The sequence below is a fragment of the Microdochium trichocladiopsis genome (genome assembly GCF_020744255.1).
Source record: "Microdochium trichocladiopsis strain MPI-CAGE-CH-0230 chromosome Unknown B0I36scaffold_4, whole genome shotgun sequence".
Taxonomy (NCBI): Eukaryota; Fungi; Ascomycota; class Sordariomycetes; order Xylariales; family Microdochiaceae; genus Microdochium; species Microdochium trichocladiopsis.
This window is the reverse complement of record NW_025763547.1, coordinates 1,205,055-1,221,199: the sequence shown is the minus strand read 5'-3', so window position 1 is coordinate 1,221,199 and position 16,145 is coordinate 1,205,055. Positions and strand designations below refer to the sequence as shown.

Below are 16,145 nucleotides of genomic sequence, written 5' to 3'. Positions count from 1 at the left end.
CTCTCTGCGCACATGGCGTGTGTGTATCTCACTTGATCCCTCAGTGCCTTGAGAACTCCCGGGGCTGGATGTAACGTGACGCATGGGTGTACTGGGCTCACCCCCCCTGTCCTGGACTGCATGCAGCATGATTGCAGGAAGATGATAGGCTAGCTGCGCTGTCTGCTCACAGCGACAGGCAACTTCGACCGAAAAACAAGCCGACGTGCAGCGTGGCTGGCTCTCCACAGCTCTGAACGCAGGGGTTGGGATCGTCTCTTTAACACCCGACCAGTTTACGATGGCGCTTGTCGTTAGAATCACCACCTATCACTTTCTGCGACCGGACTGCATCGCGTGAGCAGCTGTCGATCGACAAGAACGTCATTGACAGTACCTGAACATTTGAGTAGTTCTAGTCTTCACGACACATGTGTCAAGTCAAGAAACTGACGTCGACCTTGCAATTTCCTGGCTTCAGTGCGGCAGCTTGTGGGGCTTTGGTTATCCCGCAAAAGTACCTCAAGCCGAAATATTGTTACCGACAAAGCTCAAGACCATGGCTCATGCATAGATGCATTGCTGAACAAGCGCCAGTCGGCGCGAATCATGAATGTCTCCATTCCCACAACCCGCGACTCACTGCCAGCACTCCCCTCGTGGTCAGTGCGAAATGTCTGCGCTATGGCTGGTCAACGTACAGTCTCGGATCCGAATTACGCACGTTGGTTAGCGCTCGCTCTGGCATCGAGTGTGGCCTCCACACTCTGGTGAAATGAGCAGCTGCAATAGTTCAGCGAAGTATACCTCCGCAACGGCGATCAACCTTGCATGATCCGAACAAGGCATAAGGGGGGGTGGGGTTCAGCCTACTATGACATGGCGAAAGAATCGGAGCCTGTTTCCTGGCAATTAAGCTCAACGTCTCGCAAGAAATCTGTACGAGTCACCAGCACGCGCTCTATGGTCTGTCTTTGCCGCACAATCCAGGTAACTGCCTGATGGACAGATGGGGCCAACCTATTGGGTGTTTCTCGCAAACTGTTGTCTGTTGTCTGGCCGGGCAAAACCTGTGACAAAAGTCGGACCAAATGACACTTGACATGCTGCTGAAGCAGCATAATTCTCAATCAAGCCTCGTCAAGTCTACAAGAAATCCATCAGTCGAATGAGACATCCACCGCCATGATTGCACTATGACGTGTCTTGCATAGATCCAGGTTGTGGCCGGGAGTCTACGATTGACGGCACAACAAGCTCCCCGAACGTGGCTGCATCGAGCCTTTCCGCCCAGCGTGTCAATCCTCCAGATATCCCTGGCGGATTTGGCCCTTGCAAGCCCGCGAGATCTGCTCACCAAACCACAAAAGAGGCCGACAACTGTGCGAGAGGTTGACACTACAATCCTGAACTAGGCCCAAGCGCGTTCTTGACTCCCCAACGACGAAGTCTGCAACACGCGTCTGTCCCCACCATTCCACTTCCCAGGCATTTGTTCTCGACTCGCGGACGTGTTGACAATCCGAGCAGGCGGACGACATACAAGACATGCTACATGAAGAGATCCGATCAAAAAGTCCCAGTCAACAAGTTGTACATTCGACAAGAGGATGTCTCCTAAATGGCACCACCTCATGTGAGCGAACATGTGAAGGCGCAAAAACCAGGGGTCCAATGGGATCTTCTAAGCCTCCACCACACGCTAAAACGCTTGCTAAACAGGCCTTAGTTCAAGCCGATTATCGCAGCCAGGATCCTGCCTGTTTTTATGAACAAGGATCTGAACAGGCTTCCTGGCGAGTAGGTCATTCAAGGTGGTCGAGTCTCGCAAGGGGCATCTTCGCAGCTGGCAAAGCACTGCCTACCCCTGATCTACCGGTACTTGCGTGTTTGTTCACACCACGCAACCTTGCTCCGCACAGCCAAACGCCCAATGCAGCATGCACTGTCGTGGGAAATGCTACGTGGACCAGGGCCATGGCTACTCAGATCGTGTGCCAAAGACGGATCCATGCCGTCGCTCATCTGCTGGCAAGGCTGGCCCCAGCGCTAGTTAGCGTACTTTGCCAGCGTGAAGTTCCTGGCCTTTCTGCACACCCATGTGATGGATCACCGCTTGGTGCGATCATCCTTCCCAGAAGGGCGTCGGTGGTTGTTGAGATGCGATAAACAGTATTTCCGCTTCACGACAGCGTCCAGTTTTAATACCAGAACTATGGTATCCAGGCAGGTAGCCAGCATGTTTTCTGCTACTCTCGGAAGATTGCTTCGCGTGGCCTCTAATCATGCGAGCGTGCCGTAATTGAAGTGAGCTACTATGACAACCCACTTCGATCATCATGCTCCATGGCTGCGGAACACCAGCCGGATCGACGGTGGCCTGTCATCGGCCGAAACGACCCAAAACTTGAGTTGACGCACAATCACAGGCATGATGTCGCTTCGAGTGTGGCGCGATTGTAACGGCGGGAACCAAGACTCGTCATCGCCGTGTATCGTCGCCTCACAACTGACAGATCACCACGTCGTAACGTCGACGAGGATCACTCCGCCCAGCGCGAGCTTGGCAAGACAGGAACAAGCGGATGCATGGGTGACCCGTGCCCCCGGGTGCACGCAACGGCCGGGTCAGCCATTTCCTCCGTGCGTCGTCTTATGGTTGGCTTAGGCTGCGATAACCTGAGGCCTGACCGTGGTCTCGGATCATTCAGTTGACCGTCATTCCTACAGAGCTGGGCGATAATGACCGGAACTGCTGGTCCAGCTTTCACGAGCAGTCCAAGCTTGCGCCGCGAAAGTCAATGTGGTCCACCGAAGTGTTTACCTAACGTGGTGTGGTCTTTGAGGGTATCCCGAGCGCCGCGCACACTGTACATTGCAGGCGGTCCTCGAGGAGGGACAATCTCTACACGTACGCCCCTGCCATGACTACGTATATCACCTGGCTCTGTGTCCTCTTCAACGACCATACTGCGTAAGCGCCTCCTATAACATATACACTGGTGCGATGCCCTTGTGTCCACCCTACTATGGTAGCCCACGCCCTGGCCCACTGCCGCCCGTTAGTGATCACCACCGCGTCGCGTGAAGTCTCGTCGTGGTCGTCGAGACCAGACGAGGAAAGAAGATCCACGTCCAGGATTCACTCGGAAGGGCTTTCTGTCGCAGTAGTGGGGGGCTTTGAGCTCCCCTGCTGCTTTGTGGGGGTGAGGAACGTAACGGTTTCCCATCCTGACGAGAGCATCGTCAAGTCATCCAGGGGCGAGGGGAAAGGACCTGCATTCAAAGGGGAGCGGCGCGGAAAGTGGAGGCGGCGGGCCGGCGGTGGTGGCTGCGGCGGGCGGACTGCCGCCTTGCGAGACGCTCACAACGACACAATCGCCAAGCCTGGAACACCCCGCCTGATAGAGGAAATGAATGAGGGTCTTACTTGCTCCTCACTATACCGTTGCCTTCGGGGATTTTTTGTTATGTGCCAGCACCTCCATTAATAAGCGGTTGCGCTTTCCGAGCGGCACCACACAAAAACGCCAGTCTCTCGGTCTGGGCTCTTGACCTGGCCTGTTTCATGCTTGGGGACCATGGCGGAACGCGTTCTTCGCTGCCGAGAGCTGGGGACGTCGGGCGGAGGAGTCTCCGGGGACCCGTTTCGGTCCCTTTGTTTACCACTCACTCACTCACTGCCTCGTCCCCGCCTGGAGCAGACTGTGCATTTGCTTGACAATATAAGAGCCCACTTTTACTGTTCCTTGTCCGTTCATGCTAATAAAATGTCCCATTCATGTGCCTTTCACCTTCATGGCGTGGGCACTCTTCACATGTCATGCCATCACTGATAAGGACTTATCTCTCTCTCTCTCTCACGACTCTGGGTCCTCGGAGGGGGACGCAAATAATAACAGAAGGACATGGAGGAAGCAGAAGATTCCACGCAATGCGATTTCCCCCAATGCACGAACGAGACTGATAGGAAGAGAGCTAAGGCAGAGAAAGGACGGGGGATATTCGGCCCAACGCCTGATTTCCGATGCCTTTCATTAATTTCTGCGCGTGGTCTAGGATGCTGATTGTTGCTTTTTGTTGTGATTATTATTGTTGTGGTTGTTTCTGCGGCCGATATACCGCACGGAGTTATGGTAGTCTCCGCCGCACGCAACAACTAATCACGGAACATGGGCAGCAAGCAGAGTATCGGACATGCAGAAACACTTGCAAAACATGAGCCGGAAACTCTTTTGATGGCGGTGAACAAAAGGAAGGGAGTGAGCGAGTGAGTGGTGTGGGCCTTTTGCAAAGGGCACAGTCTCGCCGGCGGTCGTCGTTGTCAGCCACTTGCCAGCCCATTCCTACACTTCACGCCCTGAGATTTTGTCCTGCCTGCCCTCGTTTTCACGGGCGTCCTCAGCATAACCATCATCATGTCAAACAGGGAGGAACTTATACAGTGGTATGAGGCCTTGTGTGTGGCGCGAGGCGAGGGGGAGATCTAGTGATTCAATGTTTCGCATCGTCTGGGCGTGTTTGGCACCCTCCCGTCAGCAAGGCCAGCTCTGACAGCAGCCACAATGGGTTGCGTCCGGCTTCCTTGCCAGCCCGTGTTTCAAGCTTCGTCTGGACTCGTACGTGGAGGCGGAGAGACAAATAGATAGAGAGAGATACAGAGACAAGGACAGACGAGGAGAGAGGCCCAATGTGTCAAACGAAAGAATCCCGGCTCTTTGCGTGGGGGAACATATAGGTCCGGGATGTGCCGGCCGAAGATCATTCTTATATAGACTGCTCGCGCAGTAAATAGCGATGGCAACTTATACATCTGCGGGCTCAAAGCTCCCCCGGCAGGTGTGGGCGCACAGATATCGTCGACTTTCGGGCCCGGCCTCTTGGGTAAGGGGACAGGAGGAGGAGGAGGAGTGTGGGCCGTTATAGGGGACGGGGGGTGTTTTACCAACCTCGGATCACATCTGGCAGGACTGGCCTCGGCGATGGCTACGTGGACTGTGGGTTCCTCGCACTCATGGCTTTGTTTCTTGATTCGCCGGGGGCAAAACAAGAGAGGGCACCGGCAGCAGCCAAGGGGGGGACGCGACACACTGCCTGCGTCGGGGCTCTGTACCGGGCACACACCTCCCGAGCAGAAGAGCCTGGTCGAAACATCCGACCATCGTGGCATGTTTCTGTCTGAACTGTGTGTGTGTGTGTGCGTGTATGGTTCGGATAACAACGAGTCATCCGGCTCGCGTGCACACGAGATGGTGTCCGCATTGGGCAGCAACCGGCTCCCCGTTCGAAGGACACTTTACCCGTTCGCCACTCGTGGAACCAGAGCTCGTAGGGCAACGTAGGTCCCTGCGGTAAATGTCTCTTCCACGGCGGTCTCTCTGTCTCTCTGGCTGGCTGGCTCCGCCTCGTACCCTGTGTGTGTGAGCCCGCCCGGTGGTATTGCTAACGGGTCGGTCGGTCCCTTGCTCTGACAAAATGTGTCTGGTAATTACGTGACATCGAAGCCCCCCCGGTGCCATCTGGTACTGCACGTCGTCGCCCTTCACGACCCAAAAGTACGTTGGTGAAACATCTTCATCGAAAAGAGGACTGCCGGTCATTATGCACGACAGAGGGTGATGAGGTGCTGCTGCCACTGTTGCTGCCACTGCTGCTGCGAGTGAGCTCCTGGGGGCTTGGTTGCTCGCTTATCTCGTAGGATGCACGTGCCTGTCCTCCCCCAAGAAATCCTTTCAAATCACCGCATGTCAGTGCTCAGATTGCGTGTTGGGCGTCTGGATTTGTGCGCTGCTGCTGAGGTCGTAGATCAACTGGAGCTTTGTAAAGCACTGCGAGTTACCTACACTGCCTTTTGCAGGCTGTGGCTTTTTGGTCTACGGTATTGCTGATGAGGAGAGAGGCGTTCAGGAGATTACTTGCTGGGCGGTTGAAGTAGCATTTCCCAGGCCAACACGGCCTGTATGACGTGGTGCCTGTAGAGAAATGAGGGTCACTCTGCCATGGTTTGTGACTGTTGGGTACATCGACTTACGCTCGTAAGTCTGACTTTACTGGCAGGTATCGTGCCAGACTGTGCTGAGTCGACAAAATTCAACTATTCAGGGCACACAAGCTCCTGATCATGAAGACATCCATTTCGTCGTCAAGCAAGAATCAGCAGCACTGTCTATTGGCAAAGAACTGCCTGGGTGATATTTCAATTAATGCTCTTTGAGGAATGCAATCTCGAGAATAAAATAAACTTGAAAAACCTTGTAGAAAACGCCGCTGCCGATGCTCCATGTCGGAATCCGACAATCACGTTGATCTTGAGAATGAGATCTTCTGCTATATGCTTCCTTAAATCTCGTCACCACTATCCCAGTCGACCAGGTCCTCCTGATCATTGAGCGCAAGCTGCACAAATTGGCGGATCCACGCCTGCTGGGCCTCATCAAGCTCACCCTGCTGCCTGAGTATATTGCCAATTTCCATGTGCGGCTCACGGTTCGCGGCAGCTTGATCGTTAGCACCTCGTGGCTGATTCCTCGCATGTCTTCCTCGTCCACGCCCGGCCGCTCCGGCCTGCTGTCGGTTGGCATTTATGGCCCCTCCGCCTACTGCTCCCCCCCCTCTGTTATTTCCACGGTTTCCCCGCTCAGGACCTCTCCCTCTTCCGCGGCCTACTCCCCTTTGAGCTGGTGGTGCGGCTCCTCTGCCGCCGTGCTGAATCCGAGCTGGCCCAAGGTGGGCAGCAGGTTCCGCCCCAAATGCGTTACGAGGCGCGGCCCCTGGTGCATCCCCTCCTATGCGAAGCACGAGAGGCCCTTCGCGCGCAACCTCCACTCGTTCTTGCGGAGCCCGCTGTGCCTGGTTACCCTGGACATCATTGATCGCAGGCAGGATATTGGCAGCCGGTCGGTCTCCGACGATGCGCTCCTCTGCTTCCATCAGGGCCGCCACCTCGTGAGGCTCAAGGGCAGGCTCCCCGTTGGGAACATTGAGAGCGTTGCCGCCCGCGTAGCCGATTCCCACATCTTGACCATCTCCTCCTTCGAGTTCCCACAATCGCATGTAGCAGCTGTTGACCTTGCCGTCGGCCTGGGTGTTAAAGTGACCATACGGGTTAGAGGGGTCGAGCCACGAAGAGCATAGGTAGCAGAAGTGCGTCTGACAGCGGAAGCACAGCATGTGGTTGCATCCTTGGGTCTTCTGGGCCGGCGCTGCGCACGTCGGGCACGGCGTCGTGTGCATCTTGACGTATTCGAGAGACGCCTTCTCTTCCTCTGTAATGGCCTCCTTGCGTTCTTTTGGGATGCAGTACTTGAACTCGCCGTGCCATGACTGCCCACACCGGCTGCAGAAAGCAAAGCCACAGTCCTCGCATATTGCCAACAAATCATTCCTATAGTCTGCGGCAGTTTTATTCTTGGCGGTACCCGTCGTCTCCTCTGTCTCAGACTCGTCGTCAGATTGGTTCGAGAACTCGAGGCCCTCAGGCTTCCTGTGCTTCTTCGACCGGGCAGCGCCCTGGCACCATGATCTTGGACAATATACAGTGTTCTTATCCGACTCCAGCTCGGTCTTGTGCTTCAGCTTCACGTAGCGCTTGACCATTTCTGTCTCGAGAGGAATCTGCAAGAGCTCGCTGGGGCTGATGAATGTTTTCGGCTTCTTTTTCTTTGTTGCATTCGCCGCTTGCATCTGAGCCGTGCCACGCTCTTTCGCACAGCTCGGCTCGAGGCACTGCACGGCCGCTATATCGCCTTCTGTGATGGCATTGTTGTAAAAGTCCTGCAGGCACTGTACACAGAACACATGACCGCAATCCAGCATCTTGTGGCAAGCAGATCCTTTCTTGGGTTCTAAGGAATTGGATTAATCACTTTATTTTGCAAGGGAGGAGGGACTAAATTGCAGACTTACCTAGACAGATACCACAATCAAACGTCTCCCGTTCAAAAGCTCTCCGCTTAGCTGCACTATCATAGTCGAGAATGGCGATCTTATGCTCGGGACTGACTTCCAGGGTACCCTTCTCGCTGACGAGGCCAAAAATGTCGGCTGTCGACTGCTGAAGGTCATCTATGTAAGTGAAGATGACCTGGTCGTGACCGATCTCTTCCCACAGCCTTTCGGCATCATGCTCGAGTTTGCGGAGGATGCCAGGAGCGAGCCAAGGTGGTGTTGTAGATACCTTGGCGGCTGGGGGCTTGTCCTGCGGATACCCAGGCGGGAGGGTGATCTTGACCTGCAGCGGAGGGAGATTGGACAGAGCTTGCGAGTCAACTGCCACTGACGAAGATGCTTCCGGAGCATGTGACGTTGTGCCTATAGGCGCACCAACGCCGGAGGCCGGGAAAAAGACCGTCAGCGGATTGTCGAGGCTGACTGGGATATCTATGGACACTGTGAACTGGTCCTTGTCGTCGACTTGGAGCTCCGGATAGATGGCTGTGATTGTCTCCAGCTCGAGGGTTCTTGGGTCATCGTCGTCCATGGCGAAAGATGTGCAATCTGACTATTAATATTTGAACCTTCATGTGAAAGAGTGCCACAGGCCGAGGTCTTGCCGAGGCTCATCAGTCACGGACGCTGCAAGGCGATGTGTAATATTGCGAAGCAAGAGCCTGGTCGCAGTCGTGTACTGCAGACGCTGTTGCTATGAGCTTGGGGTCATGGTGATGGCTGGTCTCGTAAGCTGGATATGAGATAGGCGATACAGCTGGCAAATGGCTGCGACGGGCCTCGTGTCCCTAGGAGCTGGATGCTTTGAAGAGCACGCTTCGTTCCAAGTATGCAAGTGCCACGCAGAGCCTGGACAAATGTAGACGCCGGGAAAGTTTTTTGATCTGTTCGTGGTGATGGTCCCGAGCATTTGACACAAGCTGTGGGGTCCTGCCGGGTGGCGTAGTGGCGGGGTGACTCAGCTGGCCTGGCCAGCACGTCAACGTCAACCATCTCGAGGCCTGGAAGGAACGAACGTCCAACCAAGCTGTCACTATTTGTCGTGGATCACCATTCCGGTGGCTATCCATGGAGATTCACCCCTGTGCAGACTGTTTGGACGTAGAGAACCTCGCTATCCTCGACTTCTGGTTGGGTACAGACTGCCGTACCGGCGCATCATCCACGGCAATGGACCACGAGAAATTCCATGGTATGCATGGCGTGCGAAAGGTTGTGGTTAGTTCCTTGTATAATGAATATATACTGTGCCAGTTGTCATATCTTGGATGCTAGATTGTTAAAACGCACTCAGACAACATTCAGACAATGATGCTTACATAATACATTGAGACAAAGCTTCATGGAATATTCGCAGCATCGACAACCTTGACTCGGGCTGCCCCACGACACGACAACACCTTTCCCAGAACCTTGGTCGCGCCCAACCAGCGCCTGGCCCCCAATCACCACCAGCAGCCATGGCTGACGACCCGAGACCTCTGGCATCTCTGTCCTTGACGCATGTCCATTATGTGAGGTTGCCGCCATCGAGCTTTCGTCGACGACCACTCCACTGACCCATCGCGACCACCCGCCTCCGTAGGATCCGACCGACCCTCTCTCGTACCTCTGCGCCTGGCTGGCCCTGATCCCGCAAGGGCTCTGTATCGTCTACGTCACGCTCATCTGGTCGACGCGCGAGATCGAGGTCGCCCTGCTCTTCGCGGGCCAGCTGGCCTGCGAGGCGCTCAACTTTGTCCTCAAGCGCATCCTCAAGCAAGAGCGGCCGGTCCGCATGCAGGGCAAGGGCTACGGCATGCCCAGCAGCCACGCGCAGTTTGTCGCCTTCTTCGCCGTGTCCATGTGCCTCTTCCTCCTCGTCCGCCACCAGCCCCCGCACCCGGGCGTCTCCCGCCGCAACCACACGCCCATGACCCTCTCCGAGCGCGCCATCGGCGGCTTCCTGTGCCTCCTCATGGCCGCGTCCGTCGCGTGGAGCCGCGTGTACCTCAACTACCACACGGAGCTGCAGGTCGTCGTCGGCAGTGCTGCTGGTGCCGTCAGCGCCGTGGCCTGGTTTCTGATCACCGAGATTGCCCGCCGGACAGGATGGGTGGCTTGGCTCGTGGACTCGCCACCCGCGCGCTGGCTTCGCGTGCGCGACTTGTGTTTGGAGGAGGACCTCTGCCAAGCTGGCTGGGAGAAGTGGGACGATCGCAGAACAGCTCAGCTGCAGACAAGGAAAGGGAAGAAGGAGACTTGAGCCGGCATGTACAATGTCGGTTGAAGCCCGTGCATGAAATTGTCGATAGCACGCAATATACCCCCCGTGTGATAGCCATATCAGGACATATTCACAAGGCCAATTTGGCTGCATCAATCGAGCGCAAGGCAAGTGAAGGACGAATCTGATATAGGTCGGGTGCCTTCGTCCTTGTTCAGGACTTGTCCTGTGGATCAAGATGTCTCGGCACGCGTCCTCTCGCCGCGATCTGCGAGGTTCGCCATTGGCCTGTTTGTCGCTGATCCGTTAACGTCATGAACCATCCATGATATGAGGAAGAGGAGGGTCTTCTGCCAGGCACACGAGGCCATCTCCACTACAGCAGCAGCTTTTGGTAGAGAAGTGCGAATTACCCAACGCTTAGACCGATTCCTCCCGATGTTCAGTGTCGAATGCGGCCCGGACACAACGCTGAGGCTCTCAGCACCCGACAGTTTCATGTATGAGTGGCAGGCCGCGATGTCGCGGAGCCTGAGGGGAATTGGGCATGTTGGCATAGGGAATGGCTCATGGTTCGTTGAAAAGAGTGCCAGGCTTGATCGCGGGACGCCAGCGTGCGATAGATTACGAAATCAAGTCTAGGCCACGACATGAAGTACAGCTCGAGACTGCTGCCAAACGAAAATAAAGATAAAGGGTCTAACAAACTATTTACAATCCCATTTTCTTTCAAATTTCCTAATTTTTCAATAAAAAAAAATAAAAAAAAAATTTGTTGAACAGAGCACGATTTCGTCACATGCCTAGGGTAAGATTTGAACAATACGAGTAGACAAATACGCTACTGCTTGTAACTCTACGGCTGGCGCCGTTATGAAGATGACATCCATTGTAATGCCCGGGCTGATCGGAAAATGGTGAGAATCCCACTTGAATCGGCTTTTGTGGCGTCACGGTAACGAGAGTATTCACCGGGCTATGACAACAACGTCTCCCTGATCTCGACAAGCTCACTGGGACGACATGAGCGTAGGCCACACCATTACTGACGCGAACAGACCACGGCTTATATAGAAGAACCTGTTTCGTCAACCAACCTTCGTGACCGCTATATCGTGTTTTGCTAACACAGGAGGCGTTGAAACCCACAGAAACCCTGCCGCACCAGTCACATTTTTCCGTCACGAGTTTACAACAGACGTGGGAGTTGACACTGAGGTTCACCAGGAGAAACTGGTCAGGAGACAATTGTTCTTGGGAAAAGGGCCAAGAGTCTGGACTGAGAGAGAGAGAGAGAGCTAGATTATTCGTCGTCTTTTCACACCGCTTCGAGTGAAAGAGCTACAGGTGGAAAACCTTTGGTCTTCCCATCCGACAACACAGGACCTTGCTTAAGGCTTGCCAATCGGGATGAACTTTCGACTCTGTCCCAAGCCACAGAACTCTGGACGGCGGATGGAACGGGCTATGGGATGTGCTAGCTCGGCTAAATCCGCAGGAACCTGATGCCCTTCTGTGACATGTTTTGACACATATCACAGCTCCCAAGATTCTGCCTGGAGTGGTGATGAGTAACAGGGACTAAGATGTCGGCATAACCACGGCCGTTTGGCGTGCTTCATGTGACAGTTCACGCGTGTCACAAAGCACGCACAATCACGCAGGACATCGCTTGTTATCATAACTTGCACAGTAGGCATTGCGAGATGCTGCTCCCCTTCCGAGGGTTTCGTGCATTTCACCAGCAATCAACTATCATTGGCACGACATACCACATGCCGAGAAAAGGGCAAATCTGCAAAGAGAGCACCCTCGAAAACCACCATCCCACAACGCTCTTGCTTCCACCGGACTCGCTCGCCCCGGATCCCATCGGTGTAAATGGCTGCACAAAGCTGTCAGCATGCCCTCGCATCTTCTGTCATTCCGGAAATCTCCATCTGTGCTGTCCCGGGATGCCACAATGGCGCGGAAGCTGGGCTGGTCCGGTCGAAGCACAGGCCGATCTGTTGGACTGCCGTTTAGATGAGAAGGGCCACGGCGGTCACTCATGGGCGGGGCTCCCGAGAACTCGCCAGCTTCTGCTCGGAATGCACAGAGCGTCTGTCATCGAGCAGGGTGCAACCATATCGAGCGGTTCCTCGATTGAGCGAAGAGGGGAGGTTCTGGGGTTGTTTCAACGGGCCCGACTAAGGGAACTGCCGCCCACACTCTGTAATGCAGCCGTGTTGCTGGAGTGGCCAGATGCGGGAGCTCAAGTTGGAGGCGATGCAGAACTGCCACGGACCCGGTGTGGGTGCGGGCGTCTTCCGCGACCTTGGCAAGCTTGGTACGGCCCGTCACTGGTTATCCCGGCCACCTGTGTGCGCTTAGGTACGTTAGGGTACACTCGGTACGCGTAGGTTATGGGCCACTAGCTACGAGAAGCTATTTTGAGCGAGGAAATCGGCCCCCAAGGAGGCTTGCGGGTCAGGGCACTGACAATTACCTCTCGGTAGGCGTTCCTTTGGCCTCGTGTGGTGCCTGGGCGAAGCTTTTAGTCGCTGGCACGGATGGGTGGGTGGGGTGGCGCCGCGACGGGCAGGGCGCGGGTGCTCAGACAGCAGAATACCTTAAATCATGCCCCCAAATCCTACCCAGAGGCCAGGGCATTGGAGAGAGACACGCGCATGAAATGCATGCCGCACAGGCTGCTGGATGAGACTTGGTACGTCTCATCCACGCCGCTACCAGGCCACACCAGCACGCTGTCCCGTCTGCCCTGCGTCGCCGCTTGCCTTCCTCCAAGACGGTCTAAGTGCCCGGCTGAGCGGTCTCGTGTATCTCGTCCCATGTTTGTTTTCATGTGATACCCGCCGACGGCGATGCCCTTCATTATGCCAGAGCATGACACCTCGATAGTCCGTTCGGCATGTTGGGATCTAGCTGGCTCATGGGCCCAATCGAAGCAATGTTGCGCCTGGGGGGATCAGGGTTACCATGGGGGCCATGCCAAGGTGCAGAGGCAACAAGACCCTTGTTGACGTAAGCTGCCATCGCCATAATATGCATCGCAATCAAGCAAGCATTCCCAGTTTAGCCACTCCGGCTTGGAGAACCAAGACCAACCTCTCCAGCATACTCGCCTCCACATCAGGGACATGTTCCAATTCTCTTCAAGCGACAAGACCAAGTAGCGGCACTGACGTCAAGCTCCCTGTTCCTCGGATGCGACACTAGGCTGTGCTCGGATCGTATTCGAGAGGCGGCGCCAGATGTCCTGAAGTCTTTGGTCAAGCATCCAACTGCACTACTCCGTGGCAGGGGCAGTCGTTTGCCAGACCTGGCATCAACATTGACGGCGTCGCCACCACCAGCCGGCATAGACGGGCCGCTTCTTCAGCAAGTGAGCCAGGTGTGTCCATGCCCCCAGCAGGCTGCATGTATGCTGCATGTACCTTGCCTATAGATAGCGTCATGTGTGCTCGATTAGAGTTGACGTAGGATGCTACGCGGGGTAAAATGAATCTGAGCATGCCTTTTCCGGCAGTTGCAATAGCAAGCCGCGTGCTTGTCCGGCTGTTCTGTATGCGTGCTCGACGATCTCGAGATCCGGCGGGGGACTGGTGGTGCTTGTCAGATCCGCTGACGGCGGCATCAGTGTCTCGATCTGATTCCTGCAGCTCGGAGGTTTACCTGCCGCACTCGCCGGCGACTTTTTCGAAATCGGCCGCTGTGGGCTTGCATCTGCTCAGCACAGCCACTCGTTGAGCCCAAATGCAAAGGCAGATGGATGATGGCAGGCTCTGACGTGCACCAAATATGCCGGCTGACCGCCATCTCTAGTCAGGCCTGATTTGAGGCTGAAATCGGCCACCTTAGTCGTGTCCCGATCAGTGTCAATCCGCATGTTCACCATGGGATCAGCCGGCCGACGCTGATCCTGCTATTGCCGATCTAGCAGAATTGGAGAGCCGAGACTCGTTCATGAGAACTCCAAGCCATGGCGAGTTTGGCGCAACCACGCGTCGAGGTCGAAGCGCTGGTGCAACTTTCCTGTCGCTCCTTCACCATCAGCCAGCATTTGTGATGTTCAACCGGCATTACTCTGAATAGCTCTGTCCTCTCTGGTCCATCCTCGCGATACCCGTTTGGAAAGCGCACGAACTCTTGCTCGTCAGCGCACTGACCTTCGACGACTCAGCCAAGGTAAGGATACATGACAGGAGTGAGAGCAGGTGCACAGACAGAGAAACCACGAGGATGTTACGAAACAGCGGCCCCACATGCTCCAGTTGAAACTCCAGACCCAGCTTCGTGAACTGCGCTGATCGGTACCTGGAATAGTGGGGCGTCGAGGATCCTGGTGTTCATTTCTTTCTTGGTAAGCTGCAAAGCGAATCTGCTTCCCGGTGTACTCTACGTACTCAAGAACCGTAGAATGAGCACCCAAGGACCCTCGCTCGTTGTCGCTGCTGGCCCAGAACGTGCTTCTCCACCTCAAAATGCGTACCAAATGTCGAGTGAATAGATTAACCGGGAGCACGGGAAGTGCAAAGTACCTGAAGGTACGCTTATTGCGTGTGGGGTCTGTGGCCTGACAGGCCGCTGGCAAATTGCGTGGCTTAGCAAATGTAGACATGGCACTCAATGGCCATCCCTCGCCTGTTGGGTCTGCTTTTTTCTGGACGATTCGTATTCGAGTTTGAGTCGCTCGAATCACTTGGACATCAGGATAGGCTGGGTGGTATGCAGCCGAGCATGATTGTCGAAGCGTGGTCCTAATTATGGCATGCGCTAGAAGGACGATGAATCTCTGGCTCAGCTTCGGGTGATAGCACCTTTGGCTGCGCGCGTGGCCGTGCGATGCAGGAAAAGTCATTGTCTAGGATACCGCAGCAGCTACTCGCTGAATGTGATGTGACGCCCATGACGCGAGGCGCAGGTCGGCTGCTGGTGATGACGGCTGTGATGACATGGCGTGGCATGGCGGAGCCAGGGTTACATTCGGGTAGGCCACGCCGGCAAAGAGGGGCGGCGTTCCTGGATGGTGATCTCCGCTGGCCAGAATAGGCATCTTGCACTTTTGACAGGTATCGAGGCCTTTGAACATCATGTATCGTGATTCTGGAAACCCCAGAACACCGTTGAGGATGGCCTGCTCGTAGGTGAGCAAAGCTGTGTGGGAGTCGCGGCAGTCCCGCCCGAATCTTCTGCCCTTGATGTGCTGGGACTTTCAGAAGGGCGGACTAGCATATGCCGCGGAACATGTAGGGGCGCGAGTAATGAACCCATGCGCCGTAGGAATAAGCTCGACTTCTGGGGCACAACGAGCCTTCATCCTGGCCGTCGCTCTCTCGGGGAGCTGGTGATCGGGCCGGGGGAGTACGCGTACCTAATTAGTCGCCGCCACGAACGAATCCGCCCACTTCGAAAAGCGCCATGCCGCCAGCAGCACAGCACAGCGCAGCACAGCACGGCACGGCACAGCACGGACGCAGAGACTGGCTGGGACGAGTGACAGCCTGCAACATGTCAAGCATTGAAGCTTTGATGAAAGGGGACCTGCGTGGCCCCACCGCACCATGGGCTGGGAGTGTGTTTCCACCCCACAGCCATGGATCATGGATGCGCCTGCCGCAGACCTGTCGCATCGCGCCACCTGCTCCTACACCTGCCTCACCAGGACATCAGCCAGCTCGTCCCGGCCTGACCACCTCCAGTCTGGACAAGACTCAAATGCCTCGACAACACCACTCGCCGACCTGGAGGGGAGGGGGCCACACGCTCGGTCGGGCACAGTGCTGGCACCCTCTCGCCAGCTGCCTGACGCGCAATGGCCAGACCTGACCGAGCCACACATTGCTCCTGCGGACCAGCAACGGTCAGGCATCTGCCTCGACCCGACCGTTTCAAGATGCTGGCTGTCCGCCAACAGGACAACGAAAACGACAGTCCTGGCGAGTGTACACTCCTCGTGCGATTCTTTTGCAATTCTGGCCCTTGAGGTACTCGCGACGGGCTCGTTGGGCGC

At 55.6% G+C, this 16,145-nt stretch overlaps 4 protein-coding genes across 4 annotated transcripts; 3 read left to right on the top strand and 1 right to left on the bottom strand.

Annotated features, from left to right (window-relative positions):
- Window positions 1-6,137: 6,137 nt before the first annotated feature.
- On the bottom strand, window positions 6,138-8,857 carry B0I36DRAFT_287080 (RWD domain-containing protein). Its single transcript, XM_046151616.1, has 2 exons — window positions 7,885-8,857; window positions 6,138-7,823 (listed from the first exon to the last, which is right to left on the bottom strand). The coding sequence occupies exons 1-2, from the start codon at window positions 8,456-8,458 to the stop codon at window positions 6,319-6,321; spliced, it is 2,079 nt and encodes a 692-aa protein (XP_046013758.1). The 5' UTR covers window positions 8,459-8,857; the 3' UTR covers window positions 6,138-6,318.
- On the top strand, window positions 8,522-10,171 carry B0I36DRAFT_407461 (dolichyl pyrophosphate phosphatase; the record flags this gene model as incomplete). The annotated part of the gene is made up of 2 exons (XM_046161842.1): window positions 8,522-9,144; window positions 9,512-10,171. Exons 1-2 carry the CDS (start codon window positions 8,995-8,997, stop codon window positions 10,169-10,171), a joined length of 810 nt encoding a protein of 269 aa, XP_046013757.1. The 5' UTR covers window positions 8,522-8,994.
- A 1,737-nt stretch (window positions 10,172-11,908) lies between these two features.
- B0I36DRAFT_320351 (uncharacterized protein) lies at window positions 11,909-12,396 on the top strand. The gene has a single exon (XM_046153544.1). The coding sequence runs from the start codon at window positions 12,158-12,160 to the stop codon at window positions 12,323-12,325; it is 168 nt and encodes a 55-aa protein (XP_046013756.1). The 5' UTR covers window positions 11,909-12,157; the 3' UTR covers window positions 12,326-12,396.
- B0I36DRAFT_348064 (uncharacterized protein) lies at window positions 12,350-14,642 on the top strand (the record flags this gene model as incomplete). The annotated part of the gene is made up of 7 exons (XM_046156642.1): window positions 12,350-12,461; window positions 12,631-12,688; window positions 12,822-12,839; window positions 13,352-13,526; window positions 13,994-14,144; window positions 14,228-14,320; window positions 14,509-14,642. The coding sequence occupies 7 exons, from the start codon at window positions 12,350-12,352 to the stop codon at window positions 14,640-14,642; spliced, it is 741 nt and encodes a 246-aa protein (XP_046013755.1).
- Window positions 14,643-16,145: the final 1,503 nt, after the last annotated feature.

Coding starts and splice junctions, on each gene's coding strand:
- B0I36DRAFT_287080 (XM_046151616.1), bottom strand. CDS start 8,458: ATGGACGACGATGACCCAAGAACCCTCGAGCTGGAGACAATCACAGCC. Junction 7,824..7,884: donor TGATTGTGGTATCTGTCTAG/GTAAGTCTGCAA, acceptor CCAATTCCTTAG/AACCCAAGAAAGGATCTGCT.
- B0I36DRAFT_320351 (XM_046153544.1), top strand. CDS start 12,158: ATGAGAAGGGCCACGGCGGTCACTCATGGGCGGGGCTCCCGAGAACTC.